The sequence below is a fragment of the Pristis pectinata genome, chromosome 20 (genome assembly GCF_009764475.1).
Source record: "Pristis pectinata isolate sPriPec2 chromosome 20, sPriPec2.1.pri, whole genome shotgun sequence".
In the NCBI taxonomy this organism is placed as follows: Eukaryota; Metazoa; Chordata; class Chondrichthyes; order Rhinopristiformes; family Pristidae; genus Pristis; species Pristis pectinata.
Genome location: NC_067424.1, coordinates 13,965,364 through 13,983,511, shown reverse-complemented (window position 1 = coordinate 13,983,511; position 18,148 = coordinate 13,965,364). Strand labels below are relative to the sequence as shown.

General features: G+C 43.4%; 1 protein-coding gene across 2 annotated transcripts in view; it reads right to left on the bottom strand.

Annotated features, from left to right (window-relative positions):
• Nucleotides 1–890: 890 nt before the first annotated feature.
• The window catches only part of LOC127580868 (chemokine-like protein TAFA-2), a 76,218-nt gene continuing 58,960 nt past the window's right edge, over nt 891–18,148 (bottom strand). The window contains exons 4-6 of one of the 2 annotated variants that reach the window (XM_052034829.1): nt 14,830–14,982; nt 7,313–7,437; nt 891–1,875 (exon numbers count right to left, since the gene is read on the bottom strand). In XM_052034829.1, the coding sequence (XP_051890789.1) occupies nt 1,864–1,875; nt 7,313–7,437; nt 14,830–14,982 (290 nt within the window). In that variant the 3' untranslated portion in view covers nt 891–1,863. The remainder of the gene's footprint in view (nt 1,876–7,312; nt 7,438–14,829; nt 14,983–18,148) is intronic. The other variant, XM_052034827.1, reaches the window with a different exon arrangement.

The window sequence follows — 18,148 nt, the reverse complement described above, 5'->3', positions numbered from 1 at the left end:
CAGGTGAAAATGAGTTCAAAAACACCCACGTGTCTGTCGTTCAGGAGCTCCAGACCAGTTTGAAGTGGGCCCCCGCCAAGACCTATAGACATTCAACCATGCAGTTACTGCTGGCTGCTGACTGCACAATGCCATCACATCAGTTGCCAGACTAAACAAATTTGGCATGTAATCTGTATCAGAAGTCATAGAGACACACAACATGGAAACAAGCCCTTCGGCCCACCAAGTCCACACTGACCATCAACCACCCATTGGTGCTAATTAATCCCACATCATGATCTCCACAAAATGGACCCAATGACCTTGATGTAACTGGAGGAAATTTCTGCTTGTGCAACATGGGATGTCAGACAAACATTACAATAAGTCAAAGTCAGTGGAGGGGAGGAGGGAGGTGATCATGATGTAGGGACCAATTATTGGCTTACAAGGTCCTAATGTATTTTTAGGTAATGGCAGTGAGAGGATGAATAGGAGGAGACCAAGGATAGATCCTTGGGAAACTTCATTGTTACAAGAGCTGGGAAAGAAGCCATTGACAAGCAGTCCTATCTAGTTAGACAATGGCTAAGAGACACTGGAGGAGGATGGAGTAGTCAACACTATTAAAGGCTGCAGGTACTTTGTGATGTTTGAAAGGGCACTGTGGGCTCATAGTCACAGAGAATGTCATTTGTCACTTTAAAAAGAGCCACTTCAGTGCTAATGACAGGGATTCAACCATGGAGGACCCAGTCACTGCATAGATGATTTACAAATATTAATGGCAATGAAATTCACAACACAAGTCATTATCTTTATCAGACATTAACATGTATTAACTCTGAATTTGTACAGTTATAATACAGTCTAATTGGGGTCTACAGTAATCACAAGATTGGATTAATTCTCACTACTCAGTCTCAAGAAGCCATTCAGCAGGCCTGTTATAAAAATAAGGACAAGAACTTCAATGTCAGTAGGTAACGGAGCAATTAGAGGGGGAGGAATCATCACAACAGAACCACTGTTCCCAGAAGCCTTGCAGCAGTATAACTAGACCCACTGAGGCAGGAAGTGAATGGGATCCAGTCAGGTATAGAAACGGGCAATCCTGAAGCTGCCTTAAAATTTGTTCAACAATTCTCACTGTGGACTCAACTCCAACTTAGGTAGTGGCTATTAAGCATTAGCATTAATATCCTGTGGATGTAGGAGATGCTACAAACCAGGCAAATGCTCTACTGCCATAATCAACATCTTCTCCAGATAGGTGAGTGGTTGAAGCAGCTTAAAAACAGAGGGCAGTGTTTTGTCGACTGGAATTGAATGGAAAGTGGCAAAAAAACCATTGGAATGGTGCAGATCAACATGGTTTCCTTTTCCTTTGGAAGGCAGCTTAATGTCATGTTTTTTGGAGACCACAGCTTGTGTTCAGACTGAGTTATATCTGGACTGGGAAAAGAGGCAGGGGAGAATTGTCCCTGTGTGAGAACAAGGGGCTGGGGGTGAGATGTCCCTCTTTTTTCAGGCTTCAGAAGGTTGGAAGTAAGCTGGACTTTCAGAGTGACCGATGTCCATCTCCAGAGTGTGTTGTTAAGAATACTTCATGGACACCGTAGTCTTTGTCCTGACCAGCTGCACAGTGTTCACTAGAGGCTCTCCGATGCTTCCTTTCCTCCTGTGTTGTGTCCCGACTGCATTCATTATATCTGACGTTCCTTTGGGAGCCCAAGCGATTCCCATTCGGACAAAAGCAGCTGCTTGGGAACAAACTATAAGTCAGGTTAACCGGTCCAATCTGTGGGCCCCCTCAGTTGAAAGGTGGAACACTTTTCAGGTTTAAAAAATTAAATCACTGCCTCCCGTTTTCCCAAAGGACTATCGAGTAACCTGGAATACAATCAGAGTGAATAGGTAAATGAATGGGATACAGCAGCTTATTATTGAAGAAATCTGATGGCCCATGGGCTCCAGCTATCAACTGCTGGTCCACAAGCCTCAATTGTCCCATTAGTATCATTATTGCGATATAACGGGTTTGTCAAGAGGTTTCATGTTTGAACTTCTTCCTGTCAAATGTACTGCGTTTGGTGTTCACAATATGGCCTCCTCTACATTGGAGATTGGGTGATCACTCTACATCAGCTCCTGTACTCAGTTCACAGGAGCTCCCAGTTGCATGACATGTTAATTCCCCATCTCACTCCCACCCTATCTGTGGCCTCCTTACAATGAGGCCCAATGCAAGCTCGAGGAACAACACCTCATCTTCTTTCTGGGCACATTGCAACCTGCAGGACCCAATACTGATTTCTCCAACTTTAGATGACTCACTCTTTCTTTCTGTTTGTATCAGCATTGGCCATTTTTGCCTCCCATCCCTTTTTTCCCTTCTATTGGTATATTTGGGCCTACTGGACATGTGCCTGTAGGCTGACTGTACAACATTACCTACACTTTACAACAGTAACAAAACATAGCACAAAGGAGCTTAATTACCCCTTGATAACCACATCCTATCAAGAGAAATTCCCTTAATTCCACTCATTGCTCTCCCCTACCTTCTCTGCTACCTAAACTAATTTGCTTTCTCTCTCAGTTCTGATGAAGGGTCTTTGACCTGAAACATTAACTGTTTCCCTTTCCATAGATGCTGCCTGACCTGCTGAGGCTTTTTCTTTTAGCATTTTCTGTTTTTATTAAAAGCAGAATAGCCTCCTTCTGTGCAGTATGAATCCGTGATTCCCAAAGGGAATGACTGGCAAGTCTGCAATAAAAGACTTGGATCTGGGGTGGAAATGTCAAACCTACTGCGATCTGATTAAATGCCATTAGCAGCCACTCAGCACACTATCTTGTTACATCAAGGAGCTGGAAGATTGAAAAGCTTGCCCTTCGGCATGTCCTTCAATGTATCCTTCACTGTGTTTGGCTCTACACCAATATATTTCTCCCAGTTAGATGCAGTGCAATGCAATTCATTCACTGCCAACAACACAACATGTTTTTGTTTTATTATGGCTTTAACATGCTAAACATCTACAGACCTTTCATGGGATTCATTAGCAGACAAAATTTTAAATAGATCCATATGAGGAGAAATTAGCGTACGTGATTACACCGGCACCTTAAAGAAGCAGGGGAGTTAAACAACGAGCATAGCCATTTCTGGAGGGGACATGGTTAGAATAGGGGGAAGTGAAGAGATATCAGCACCTGTGGATATCATCAAGTTACAGAAGGGGCAAGGTCATGGAAGAACTTGAAAATAAAGCACAGAATTTAAATTGGAGATGTTGCTGGACTGAAAGACAATGCAGGTCAGTGAGTAGAGAGGTGATGGGTGAGCAGGACTTGGGGTGTGTTCGGATACAATCAGCAGAATACATGATTCTGATTTAAGAAGTAAGGGGTGATTTCTAATTCATTGTCACATTTGTTAAATTCACCCTTCCTGCTGGCACCCAGAATAATAGCCCAGTAGGGAAATTTGTTCCACATTCAATGTGGCAAGTTATTTGAAGAGGTATAGCTGTCTAAGTTGGCCCTGTTAGGAAGGGAGGACATGGAGATGATTTTGATGCACCTGGAAACTGGGCGGGTGTATCACGATTATTCCTACTGACAGTCATTGTCATGGTTTGCCTATGCAACAATGTGGGCAATGAACAAGGCAGTACCTTTGAGACACACTCTAGTGAAAATCAGGAAAAGACATCAAATTGGTAGTCTGCCAGACTTTTTCTTTCATTTATTCATTCACAGGATATAGACATCACTGATAATGTCAACTTTATTATCTATCCCTAATTACCCCTTAAAGGTCGGCACAACATTGTGGGCGGAAGGGCCCATACTGTGCTGTATTATTTTATGCTCTACGATCTATGAAATGGGGAGGCATTTAACAGTCAACCACATTAGTGGTTCTGGAGTGACCCATGGGCCATACTGGGTAAGGATGGCAGACTTCCTTCCCTGAAAGATATTAGTGCACTTCTCCCCCCTTCCATCGGGCAGAAGATACAAAAGCTTGAAAACACGTACCACCAGGCTCAGACAGCTTCTATCTCACTGCTATAAGATTCTTGAACGGATCTCTTGTACAATAAAGATGAACTCTTGATCTCTCAATCCACTGTGTCATGGCCCTTGCACCTTATTTGTCTACCTGCACTGCACTTTCTCTGTAAAGGTAACTGTAACACTATGTTCTGTATTTTGTTATTGCCTTTCCCTTAGTACTACCTCAATGTACTTTATGTTTTGGAATGATCTGTATGGATGGCTTGCAAAACAAAGTTTTTCACTATATCACGGTACATGTGGCAATAATAAACCAATTACCAATGTTGTCATTTCATGGTCATCATTACTGTTTGCAGCTTTTTCATTCCAGATTCATTTATCTATTTTAATTTAAATTCCCCACAGACTTGGTGGGATTTGAAGTCATGTCTCCAAATCAATGGTCCACTCCATTGAATGTCAATGAAACACCATGCTACCATACCTTTTTGGAATTACAGCCTCTATATTTGCCCACATAGCTGACTGAGAGCCAATTGCAACAATAAAATTGACTTGCCTTGCTCTAGCTCCTTTGTCATTAGAATCATTGTCATAGAGTCACACAGCATGGAAACAGACCATTCAGCCCACTCAGTACATGCTGACCGTCAAGCACCATTTTTACACTAATCCGACACTAATCCCATTGTATTGTCCCCACATTCCCATTGACTCCCCGGTGCTCATCCACACACTAGGGGTAATTTACAGTGGCCAATTAACTTACCAACCTGCATGTCTTTGGGATGATTGAGGAAACTGGAGGACCCAGAGGAAACCCGGGTGGTCACAGGGAGAATATGTAAACTCCACACAGAAAGCACAAGAGATCAGGATGGAATCCAGATCACAGGAAATGGGAATCCTTGTTTAGTCCCAGAACAACCAGCTTTCACTAACCCCAGTTCTCCTGAAACCGTGCATTTAAAGAGCCAACACTGAGACTGTGTTGCTTGCCCAGGCTGCTCCACATCCTCTACAGCCTCACTGCTCATTCCACACCATGCTTACACTTAAGACCATGCCTTGCTCCATTTTCAAGGACTTAATTGTGCTCAAAACTGACTTCCAATGGGGACTTGTCTACACACAAACATCCTCCTGCTGCATAGTGAAGTGGCATACTATACGTGGTGCCAGAGGACATGGGTGAGGTCTTAAATAAACACTCCTCATCTATATTCATTAAGGAAAAGGGCGTTGCAGCTGAAGGATTCAAGGAGGGGGATGATGAAATTCTAGAACATATTATTATTAAAAGGGTGGTATTAGATGTCTTTTTGGGCTTAACTCCCCAGGGCCTGGTAAGACTGAGTCATAGAAATGGGCCCTTCAACCCACCACATCCATGCCAACCTTTTTGCCGATCTACACAGATCCCAGTTGCCTGCAATAGGTTTGTATCCTTCTATGCCTTGCTGTTTTAAGGGCCTTTCTGAATGTCTCTTGAACATAGTGATTGCATCTGACTCCACCACCTCCACAAATCCACTCTAAATCTCCTTCCTCTCACTTAAAACCAATGTCCTTTTGTTTATGACAATTCTACCATGGGAAAAAAGATCCTGACTATCTAATCTATCAATGCCTCTCATAATTTTATGTGCCTCCATCATGTCACCACTCAGCTTCCGTCACTCCAGGGAAAACAAACCCAGCCTATCTAATCTCTCCCTGTTACTGAAGTCCTCCAATCCAGGCAATATCATGGTGAACCTCCTCTGCACTCTCTCCAGCACAATCACATCTATAGTGTGGCGACCAGAACTGCACACAATACTCCAAGTGTGGTCTAACCATGACTTTTCAAACCAGCTCACAGACAAAAAGTACATTGAAATCCATTAACTGTGGTTCTCAACAGAAAGGAGATGAACAGTCACTTAATCTGCTTTTGCTGATGTGGGTTGAGGGAGGGTTGTTGGCCAGGAGAACTCCTGTCAAATCGTGACATGGGATTTTCAACATTTCGCTGAACTTTAAGAACAAGTATTTTAACAACTCCTTTTGAAGTCCATGACTCTAAGAGTCAATTAGTGTAACAGTCCATCAGTGCTATACTACAAGCGTCAGCTTGAGTTGTGAGCTCTCAACCCTGGACTGAGTATTGAAATGTCAGACCCAGAGATGACAATTCATACAAGTCAGTGATTCAGATACATCTGATATGCAGTGAAAAGCAACAACCAAATCTTGCCATTTGAACCTCACAGTAGTTTGTGCACACAGCACTTTGGTTGGAAATTTCCCTGGATCTGCTCCCCTACCCCACCACTTTAACTTTGCAAGAGCTTGGGCAGAAACCCAGCTTCCATGAATGTCAATCAATGGGGTGAGCCCAATATTATTAAACCCAAAGCAGACTAGTTTCCCATTTAACCGTGGGACCAGAACTTTAACCAGGAGACACAAGAGACTGCAGACGCTGGAATCTGGAGCGACAAACAATCTGCTGCAAGAACTCAGTGGGTCAAGCAGCACTTGTGAGAGGAAAGGAATTGTCGACATTTCGGTTCAAAACCCTGTATCAGGACTCAACGGGCTAAATTTTAAACCATCCCACGCAAATGGTTAAAGCTGCCTTTGGCCATGGAACTTGATCATTAGGAACTTTACAGTGATTATAGGACCCCTTCTATGAAGTAAGACAAGGTGGAGAACAGGCACCTTTAACAAAATGGTAGGTGTCAATTAAATGTAACTTTTCACTTAATCTTGGCAATGGAAGTAGTTTTCTGGAGTTGCTTAAGGGCAAGAAAATTTGCCATGATTCGGGAATCCAGCGGATTGATTTATTCTCACCCATATTTTAAAATCAGAACATTTCTCCCAGGATTTTATGGCCCAAAAATGAATAATCCCATTGGATGAGCAGCCATAAAGCATGGAAGCTCTCCCCGAATATGTGAATAAGACCATTAATTCCAGGCCAACTTCCTGGTTTACTCCAAGAGATTAATGGAAGATGTTAAATTTAGAAGAATATCTTACGGAAGGCCAAAAGGTCTAAAGTAAAGATTCCAGATCAAAACCCAATTTAGATCAGATCAGCTGGTAAAGAGCAAGGTGATTAAAGTCAGGAATGCACATGAAGCCAGAAGTGGAGGGACACAGAGATCTTTCAGGGTTACCAGGCTGCAGGAAGTAACAAATGTAGGGATGAGGCATGACCATGCAGAGACTAGGATGGAAATTCCACAATGTGAGGAGGACGTGGAGGAGGTTGATGTCTATGCGCACTGAGGGAGTCACTAACCTTGGTGGTTTTGACTTTGTTTCCAGTGCTACAGCTCCACCCACTCAGATCCGGTAGAACCTTACACTCCTCCCCCTCCAGGCACGGCTCCATGTGGCACCACCACTTCTGAACAACAATCGAGGCTGCAATGAAAGAGAAGACACTGCCATGAGAGTGGAACCCAACACCACTTCTCACCCACTCACCTCTGGGCCCTAAGCTCTGGAAACGGAGACAATTCAGCACTCCTTTGGAACTGTGCAGGAGCACCAACCTGGATTAAGGGTTTGAGTTTCTGGAGGGGGAAGTGAACCCTCAACAGAGGCAAGAATGCAGCCAACTATACCACAGCTGACACAAGGGAGGGGCTGATATGATGATGATTAACTTATGCATAAAAAGAAAGGTAATTTTCAGAACAACATACAGTCACTCAGAAATCTCAAGGAAAAGGGTTGTGGAATCTCTCTGTTGTGCCCATTTTGAATGTTTGAGGGTTAGAACCCAAACTGCTTCCTGACCTTCTGCATTGCTAATCTGACGAGACAGATGCCACCCAGCGGGAATAAATACTAAAACCACACATAGGCTACAAAGTGAAATGGAGAATCTGCAATTCATCCTAATCACATCCTTGCTTCCCAGGATTAAGGAAATATAGCAGCTGTTGATTATAAGATTATGAGAGGCATAATTAGAGTAGACAGCCGATATCTTTTTCCCAGGGTCAAAATGTCAAATACCAGAGGGCATGCATATAAGGTCATAGAGTACTACAGCAGAGAAACAGGCCCTTCGGCCCATCTAGTCCATGCCGACCTGATCTTCTGCCTAGTCCCATCTATCTGCACCCGGACCATATCCCTCCAAACCCCTCTCATCTACGTACCTGTCCAAACTTCTCTTAAATTTACACTTGAACCCGCATCCACCACTTCTGCTGACAGCTCATTCCACACTCACACCACCCTCTGAGTGAAGGATTTCCCCCTCAGATTGCCCTTATATGTTTCATCTTTCACCCTAAACCTACATCCTCTAATTCTAGTTTCACCCAACCTCAGGGGAAAAAGCCTGCATGCACTCACCCTATCTACAGTATATCCCTCATAATTTTTTATACCTCTATAAAATCTCCCCTCATTCTCCTGCACTCCAGGAAATAAAGTCCTAACCTATTCAACCTTTCCCTATAATTCAGGTCCTCAAGTCCCGGCAACATCCGTGTAAATTTTCTCTGCACTCTTTCAGGCTTATTGATTTCTTCCCTGTAGGTAGGTGACCAGAACTGCACAAAACACTCTAAATTCAGCCTCACCAACATCTTGTACAACTTCAACATAACATCCCAATTCCTAGTGGCACAACTACAGGTTAATAAATACGACATTGTGGCAATCACCGAGTCATGGCTTTATGACAGATGTGATTGGGAACTGAATGTCCAGGGGTACACAGTGTATAGGAAGGATAGGTGGGTAGGCAGAGGCGGAGGTGTGGCCATGATGGTTAGTAATGATATAAAATCAATAGAAAGGAAGGACATTGGGTCAGAAGAGGCGGAATCCTTATGGGTGGAGCTAAGAAATAGCAAGGGTAAAAGGACAATAGCGGCAGTTATATATAGGCCCCCTAATAGCAGTCAGGAAGTGGACGATAAGTTGCAGTTTGAAATAGAAAAAGCGTGCCAGAGTGACAATGTGAAGATAATTATGGGGGGTTTTAACATGAAGGTGGACTGGGAAATCCAGCAAGGCAGTAGATCTCACGAGAGTGAGTTTGTGGAATGTCTACAGTACGGTTTTTTGGAGCAACTTGTTGATGAGCCCACCAGGGGATCAGCTGTTTTGGATTGGGTGCTGTGTAACGAACCGGAGGTGATTAGGGAACTGAAGTTAAAGGGACCATTGGGAACTAGTGATCACAATATGATTGAGTTCCGTTTCAAATTTGAGAAGGAGAAGCTGATAACTGGTGTATCGTTATTTCAGTGGAACAAAGGAAATTACGGTGGTATGAGAGAGGAGTTGGCCCAAATTGATTGGAAGAGTAAGCTAGCCGGAGGGACGGCGGAGCAGAAATGGAAGGAATTTCTACAAGTAATAAGGAAAATGCAGGATAGATATATTCCAAGAAAAAAGAAGATTTTGAATGGAAAAAAGGCACAAATGTGGATAACGAGAGAGGTGAAGGCTAAAATAAAAGCAAAAGGGAGGGCATACAAGGAAGCAAAAATTAGTGGGAAAACATAAGACTGGGAAACTTTTAAAAACCTGCAGAAAGAAACTAAAAAGGTCATTAGGAAAGAAAAGATGAATTATGGAAGGAAGTTGGCAGATAACATTCGAAAGGATACTAAGAGTTTTTTTAAATATATAAGGAGTAAAAGAGAGACACGGGTTGATATAGGACCAATCAATAATGGTACAGGAGAGATTATAATGGATGATAAAGAGATGACAGAAGAACTAAATGAGTATTTTGCATCGGTCTTCACTGTGGAGGACATCAGCAATATACCAGTTAGTCAGGGGTCTCACGGAATGGAACTGAGTTCAGTTAAGATTACTAGAGAGAAGGTGCTAGGAAAATTAAATGGGCTAAAGATTGATAAGTCTCCCGGACCGAATGAGGTGCATCCCCGGGTTCTGAAGGAGGTGGCTTTAGAGACAGCGGAGGCACTGGTGATAATTTTCCAGGAATTGATAGACTCCAGCATGGTTCCGGAGGACTGGAGGGTCGCAAATGTAGTTCCGCTGTATAAGAAAGGTGGGAGGCAGCATAAAGGAAATTACAGACCTATTAGTCTGACGTCAGTGGTGGGAAAGTTATTGGAATCGATCCTCAAGGATGGGGTTATGGAATACCTAGAGGTGCAAGGCAAGATAGGTCTTAGCCAACATGGTTTTGTGAAGGGAAGATCCTGCCTGACCAACCTATTGGAGTTTTTTGAAGAAATCACAGGTAGGGTGGATAAGGGAGAGGTGGTAGATGTTGTGTATTTAGACTTTCAAAAGGCCTTCGACAAGGTGCCACATAAGAGACTGATTAATAAGATGAGAGGTCATGGTAGGATAACAGGTAGGATAACAGAATGGGTGGAGCATTGGCTGGTTGGCAGGAAGCAAAGGGTGGGAATATAAGGATATTGTTCTGGTTGGCTAGCGGTTACTAGTGGTGTTCCGCAGGGGTCAAATGCTAGACGTATAGTGTATAATAGTAAGGAAGTGTTGATGAGGCTCTACGGGGCACTAGTGAGGCCTCATTTGGAATACTGTGCAAAGTTTTGGGCCCCATATCTTAGGAAAGATGTGCTGATGTTGGAGAGGGTTCAGAGGAGATTTATGAGGATGATTCCCAGAATGAAAGGGCTTACGTATGATGAGCGTTTGTCAGCTCTTGGACTGTACTCACTGGAGTACAGGAGAATGAGAGGGGACCTCATAGAGACATTTAAAATGTTGAAAGGACTGGACAGAGTAGATGTGGTCAAGCTGTTTCCCTTGGTGGGTGAGTCCAGGACCAGAGGGCACAATCTTAGAATTAGAGGGTACAGGTTTAAAACAGAGATGAAGAGAAATTTCTTTAGCCAGAGGGTGGTGAATTTGTGGAATTCCTTGCCATGTACAGCAGTGGAGGACAGATCATTGGAGGCGTTTAAGGAAGAGATAGATAGATATCTAAATAGTCGGGGTATCAACGGATATGGGGATAAGGCTGGAAATTGAAGTTAGGTTTCTTCCCCCCCAATTTCTCATTTCTTTTTCTTTTCTCTTTTTCTTTGGAGCAGACTCGATGGGCCGAATGGCCTACTTCTGCTCCCTTGTCTTGTGATCTTGTGATCTGTACTCAATGCTCTGATTTATGAAGGCCAAAGTGCCAAAAGCTCTCTTTACGACCCAATCTACCTGTGACACCACTTTCAAGGAACTATGGATATGTATAGATCTACCTTTGTTCTACGGCACACCTCAGAGCCCGACCATTCACTGTGTAAGTCTTACCCTGATTTGTCCTCCCAAAGTGCAGCACCTCACACTTGTCTGCATTAATTTCCATCTGCCATTTCTCAGCCTGTTTTCCTAGTGAGAGAGGGTAAGTTCAAAGGAGATGTGCAAGGCAAGTTTTTTACACAGAGAGTGGTGTTTGCCTGGAATGCGCTGCCAGGGGCGGTAGTGGAGGCAAATACAATAGAGGCGTTTAAGAGGCTCTTAGGCACACAAATATGCAGAGAATGGAGGGATGTGGACATCGTGCAGGCAGAAGGGACTAGTTTAGTTAGGCATTTAATTACTAATTTAGTAACTTCGGCACAATATTGTGGGCAAAGGGCCTGTTCCTGTGCTGTGTTGTTCTATGTTGAAAGTTGCAAAGAAAGGCTGAATTCATGAAGTAAGTGGCTTTGCAGAATTACTTTGTGCTCAAGGGGAGGAAGATTTCCTCCAATCCCAAGAAGAAAACTCAGTAAACCCTTCACCATCACCTACAAGCTGCTCTCTCACCCCCATATAGGATCCCTACTGACCCTTATATGCCCCTTAACTACCCTATTCCCATCCACCATGACATGCTAATGGACGCCATCTTTGCCTTACGCCCCCATCTCCAATCACCACACAATTGTGCCCTCACTTAGACAAACTGGACACCCAATCTTCCTCAGACTCCTCCAAACCACCATCAAAAGAACCCCTTAACACCAGCTGCCCCATCAAAAGCCATCTCCTCCCCTCAATTTCATCAGACCTGAACTCAGCGCCCTTCAGACTCCTCCCAACTATCTTCACAGCCCCTAATTTCCATCCTTCCCATCAACCACCACCATGCAGGTACAGTTACTGCAGGGAACTTCAGATTTATATTTACACAGGGGCGTCCACAGAACTGGCAACAGATCAAGGGCAGGATTAAAAGCTAATCATCTGCTTTGCTCTTCACTGATTGATGTCACTACTTTGATCTCTTTAGTGGTCAATAAAAGGCACCCTAAAGCTCATGCAGCCTTTCCATAGAATCTGTGAAACAAACAATGGTCAAGGTGGCATTCGATTCAATGTGTCTATGTCGGCCAATAAAGAGCTCATGTGACTGATCCCACATCACAGTTCTTGGTCTGTTGCCCTGTAGGTTACAGCACACCAAGTGCTCTTCCAAGTATTTTTAAAATGTCAACAGAGTTTCTGTTTCCCCCATCCTTTTACACTGAATTCAGAGTGAATAATTTTTTCTTCATCTCTCCTGTAATCCTCCATCTGCTTGCGTTAAATCTATGTCCCCTAGTTATTGACCTCTGCCGAGGGAAATGATCCTTCTTATTCATCTTATCTGAATCTCTCATAATTTTACATACTTCATTTAAATCTTTCCTCAGTCTTCTCTGGTTCTGAATAATCCCAGCCCAACTAATCTTTCCTCATAATTAAACCTCCATCCCTAGCAATATGTTTGTAGATCTCCTCTGGGTCTTTTCTAGTGCTGTCACAACCCTCCTGCAGTGTGCTGACCAGAACCATACACAGTCAGCCAGCTGTGCCCTCTCTAGTGTTTAAGGAGATCCAAGGTGACCTTCCTGCTCTTTTATTATATAAAGGAAGGTATCCCGTGTGCCTTCTTCACCACTTATCTACCAGTCCTGTTAGCTTTAGGGATCTGTTGTCATGACGAAAGAGTCCCTGACCCGCTACAGTTTCCAACACAGCACCAATAAATTATGACAGACTTCAAGATAGAGGAAATGTTTCCACTTGATGGGGAGGGTATCCAAAACAGGAAAACATAAATATATGATTATCGCTAATAATTCTAAAAAGGAATTTGCAAGAAAACTCCATTCCCAAAAGTGTAGTTAGATTATGAAACTCGCAGAATGTGGGCTGTTATACATAAAAGCAGAAAATGCTGGAATCCACTCAGCAGGTCAGGCTGCATCTGTGGAAAAAGAAACAGAGTTAATGTTTCAGCTCAAAAACCCTTCATCAGAACCTTAACCATGTAATTTTTGACCTAAACTTTTGTTCCTCTTTCACAGATACTGTCTGACCTCCAGCATTTTCTGTTTTTATTTCAGATTTCCAACTTCTACAGTTTTTTTTATTTTGCTTTGATTTTCATTTGCTGTTGTGTTTAACAGGGGAAGCTCAATAAAGAGAAAGAGTAAGAGTGCCTCCAGTATCCTGTGCTGTGGAGAGAATGAAGAGGTGGGGATTGTTCTCCTCAGGGTAGGGAAGATTAGAGAGACATTTGGAAGCACTGATTGCAAAGATAGTGGAAGCAGATGCAGTAACAACTCGTGAAAGAGAATTGCTCGAAACAGAAACACTTGCAGGGCTGTGGGGAATGGGTGAGGTGGAGAGAGTTAGTGGGATTAATTTCAGAGCTCTTTTCAACACTCGGTGTACCCACAATGGAATAGATGGGTGGCACAAAGGCATAGCTAGTAGAGCCACTGCCTTACATAGCACCAGCAAACCAGGTTCAATTTCGACCTTGGGTGCTGCCTGTGTGGAGCTTACACATTCTCCCTGTGACTGCATGGGCTTCCTCTGGGTGCTATGGTTTCCTCCCACATCCCAAAGACGTGTGGGTTGATAGATTAGTTAGCCACTGTAAATTGCCCTTAGTGTAGACGAGTGTTAGAATCTGGGGGTAGTTGAGGAGAATGAGGAGAGAATTGAAATAAAGGAATTAAAATAAAGGAATTAGTGTAAATGGGTAGTTGACGGTCAGTCTGGACGGTGGCTGAGGAGCCTTTTTCCATGTTGTATGACTCTATAACTATAGGACTGATGTGCTGGAGGATTTGATCATTTTCTAAAACTTTGGTTAGGCCGCACTTGGAGTATTGTGTGCAAATCTGGCAATCCCATTACAGGAAGGACGTGGAGGCTTTGGAAAGGGTGCAAGAGAGGTTTACCAAGATGCTGCCTGGATTAGAGGGCACATGCTAAAAAGGAGAGGTTGGACAAACTTGGGTTGTTTTCTCTGGAGCGACGGAGGCTGAGGGGAGACCTGATAGAGGTTTATAAAATTATGAAAGGCATAGATAGGGTAGACAGAATCTTTTTCCCAGGTAAGAAATTTGAAATACTAGAGGATATACACTTAAGGAGAGAGGAGGAAAGTTTAAAGGAGATGTGCGGAGCAAGTTTTTTTACATGGAGAATGGTCGGTGTCTTGCAAAGGCTGTCAAGGGTACTGGTGAAAGCAGATACGATAGTAACATTTAAGAGGCTTTTAGATAGGCACATGAATATGCAGGGCATGAAGGGGTATGGATTGTGTGCAGGCAGAAGAGATTTAGTTTAATTTGTCATTGTGTTCGGCACAAAGATCCTGGGCTGTTCTATGTTCAATGTTCTATGATGTGGTGCAGAGGAGTAGAACAAGAACAAGCTCAGGGGGATCATGAGAATCAGCTTAAACCAGATCAGCTGAACAACCTGCTTCTGTGCTGTAAAGTTCAATGTAATCCTGTGTCTGTCAATCACAGGATAAAACTCAAAGGCATTTCTTTCAACTTCAGAGGAAGGTCCTACCATCAACACAAGATGGAGCTGCTCGTGTGGTCCCAGCTACCTGGCCAGGAAAGCAGGAGCACTTCACCGTCTGGGAACGCTCCTCAATCTTGTTCTTGTTGCAGCATCGGTGGGCAGCAATCACCTCACACGTTCCAGCTTTAACATGAACCACTGCAAAACAGAAAGGACACAGTGAGGGGCAAATCCCCCAGCACTTCCTTGATACGTACACTTCTGGATACGTGAACTGTGCATTCTCCACACAGGAGGATCCCCGAGTGAGATCTGAAAAGCCCACTCCATGTCCCGGCGTGGCTCGGTGGCTGGCTCTCTTGCCTGTGGGCCAGTAGGTTGCACATTCAAGACTCCAGTCCAGAGATGTGAGCTCATAATCCAGACTGATGCTCCAGTACAGTGCTCAGGGGGTGTCATCTTTTAGATGAAATGTTTAAACCCAAGCTGTCATTTACTTTCTCAGATCAATTCAAAAGATTTCATAGCACCAAAAACATAGGGACCATCTGTTCTCTCATTCAATATCAGGACTGAACTAACTCCATTTGCAGTAAAATTCTATTAGCATAACGCTATTACAGCGTCAGCAACCCGGGTTCAATTCCTGCCGCTGTCTGTAAGGAGTTTGTACGTTCTCCCTGTGTCTGCGTGGGTTTCCTCCGGGTGCTCTGGTTTCCTCCCACATTCCAAAGACATACAAGTTAGGAAGTTGTGGGCATGCTAGGTTGGCGCCGGAAGTGTGGCAACACTTGCTGGCTGCCCCCAGAACACTCTATGCAAAAGGTGCATTTCACTGTAGGTTCGATGTACATGTGACTAATAAAGATATCTTATTTTATCTTATCTTAATCCAGCATCCGATTGTTCAGAAATCCTGATGGTCCAATATCTGGCTCACTCAATAGTCCAGATTGTGAGCCATTGATACAGAGTGCAACCGGGCTGTTTGGCCAGACCTGAGGATCCAGAGTGCAGCCAGGCCCTGGGTGCAGATTGTGGGCTGAGTGTATGGCTGGAGCCAGGGTCAGGGTGCAGAACACCAGGAGCCAGGAATGTGGGTAGGTTTGCAGCAGAAACTGGGATTCAGAGTACTTGTATATTTCCTGCTCCCTTTAAACACACCAAGTTCACTGGAAAAATTACTACACTACTGTGTAATGTGTAAAAAAAGAACTAAAAGTGTGTTTGGGTATTAATAGGAGTAACATCAAATAGTCCAGAAAATCTGCTAGTCCTGCACTAAGTTCTAGGGCTATCAGATTATTAGAGTTTTACTGTACATCTTTGGCAAATGAAAATCTCTCTGTCATAGAGACACATTTATCTGTCAAGTATCAATTGTCATCAAAGGAAGAGAGTTTCCAAATTCTAATAATTTGAGCATAGAAGTGTTTCTTAATTTTACCCCTGAAAGGCCTGGCTCTATGTTTTACACAATTATCCCTAGCTCTGGTCTCTACAAACATGAGAAATAGTTTCTTCCTCTCTACTCCATTAGATGCTCCAAGAACTTGAAAGCTTCAGTCACACCATTGCTTAACATTCGAAACTCCAGGAAATGCGATCCCACTTTGTATAATCCCTTCTTGTAATTTAACCCTTAGAGTCCTGCTTACAAGACCAGGTCAGAGGTTGGGTATCCTGTGGTGAGTGACTTACTTCCTGACACTGCAAGGCATTTTCACCATCTACAAGGCACAAGTCAAGAAGGTGCAGGGTAGAATAATCTCCACTTGCCTAGATAAATGCAGCAACAACAATACTAATGAAACTCAACACCATCCAGATCAAAACAGCCCACACTTGGATGGCATCCCACCACCCACCCTAAATATTCACTCCCTCCAGCACTGGTACCAGCAGTTTGTACCATCTACAAAATGCACTACAGTTACTTGGCGAGGCAACAATGACAGCACCTTCCAAACCCATGGCCTCTACCACCAGGAAGGACAAGGGCAGCAGATGCCTGGGAACACCATCACCTACAGGTTCCCCTCCAAATCAAACACTATCCTGACGTGGAGATAGTTTGCTACTCCTTTTATCATCTTTGAGCCTAAATGCTGCAGGATTACCTGCAGAAGGATTGCAAATGTCCACAAAGGCAGCTAATTACCACCTTTCCAAGGGCAACCAGGGAAGGTGATAAATGCTGGCCTTGCCAGTGATGCCCAAGTCCCAAAAATGAATTTTTAAAAATCCTTCTGGTAAGTCTGCATTGCACACCCTTTAAGGCCAATATATTCTTCCTAAAGCATGGCTCTCAGCACAGCTCATGGTCTTGAACACGTCATTGAAATGCAAGCAAGTTTTCCCAATATCCCTCATCAACATCACTGAAGCAAAGCTTCTGGTCATCATCACCTTGCTTTTTGTGAGAGATCCCTTTGCCTAAATTGGCTGCTGCATTTCAGACAGGCTGACAATGATTATCCTTCCAAAGTGTTTCACTGACTGTAAAGTATTTGGAAATGTTCTGAGGTTATGAGCCGTTATGTAAATACAAGTCCTTTCTTTGGAAGATGCATTTGTCTCCTTCAGGCTTACCTGCAATCAACTGCCCAGAGTAGATAATATTCCCTAGATCCCTGGGTTGCTGGGCTTTGAAATAGACTCACAGCCTTCCTGAATCCTGGCTATAAAGCTCCATCCCAATTCAACACTGCATCTTGCATGTTACTCAAACAATGGTATTGGTATTGGTATTGGTTTATTTTTGTCACTTGTACCGAGGTACAGTGAAAAGCTTGTCTTGCATACTGTTCATATAGATCAATTCATTACACAGTGCATTGTGGTAGTACAAGGTAAAACAATAGCAGAATGCAGAATAAAGTCTCATAGCTACAGAGAAAGTGCAGTGCAGGTAGACAATAAGGTGCAAGGTCATAACGAGGTAGACTGGAGGCCAAGAGTCCATCTTATCATATTAGGGAACCGTTCAATAGTCTTATAACAGCAGGGCAGATAGGTTCAATGGTCTTGTAACAGCAGACAATGTAGCAGTCGCTCACACTCAGCCTTCAAGCGAGCATTGCTTCTTCAGTACTAACCCTGAGAGCGTGACAATATCACATTATAGACTAATAAACAACACTGCCATCCCCCAGTACTGACTCTGACAATATGGTGCTCCCTCAGTTCTCACTGCAGTGTAGTAAATGTATGATATACATGAATGGCATGTACACATTAGAATTAAATAAACAAAATGCACATATGTTAGCAACTCTCCTTGTCTCTCCATGATTCTTAATAGTACTTGTATTACCCATATTTAAAACTAATGGTATTGGTATTGGTTTATTATTGTCACTTG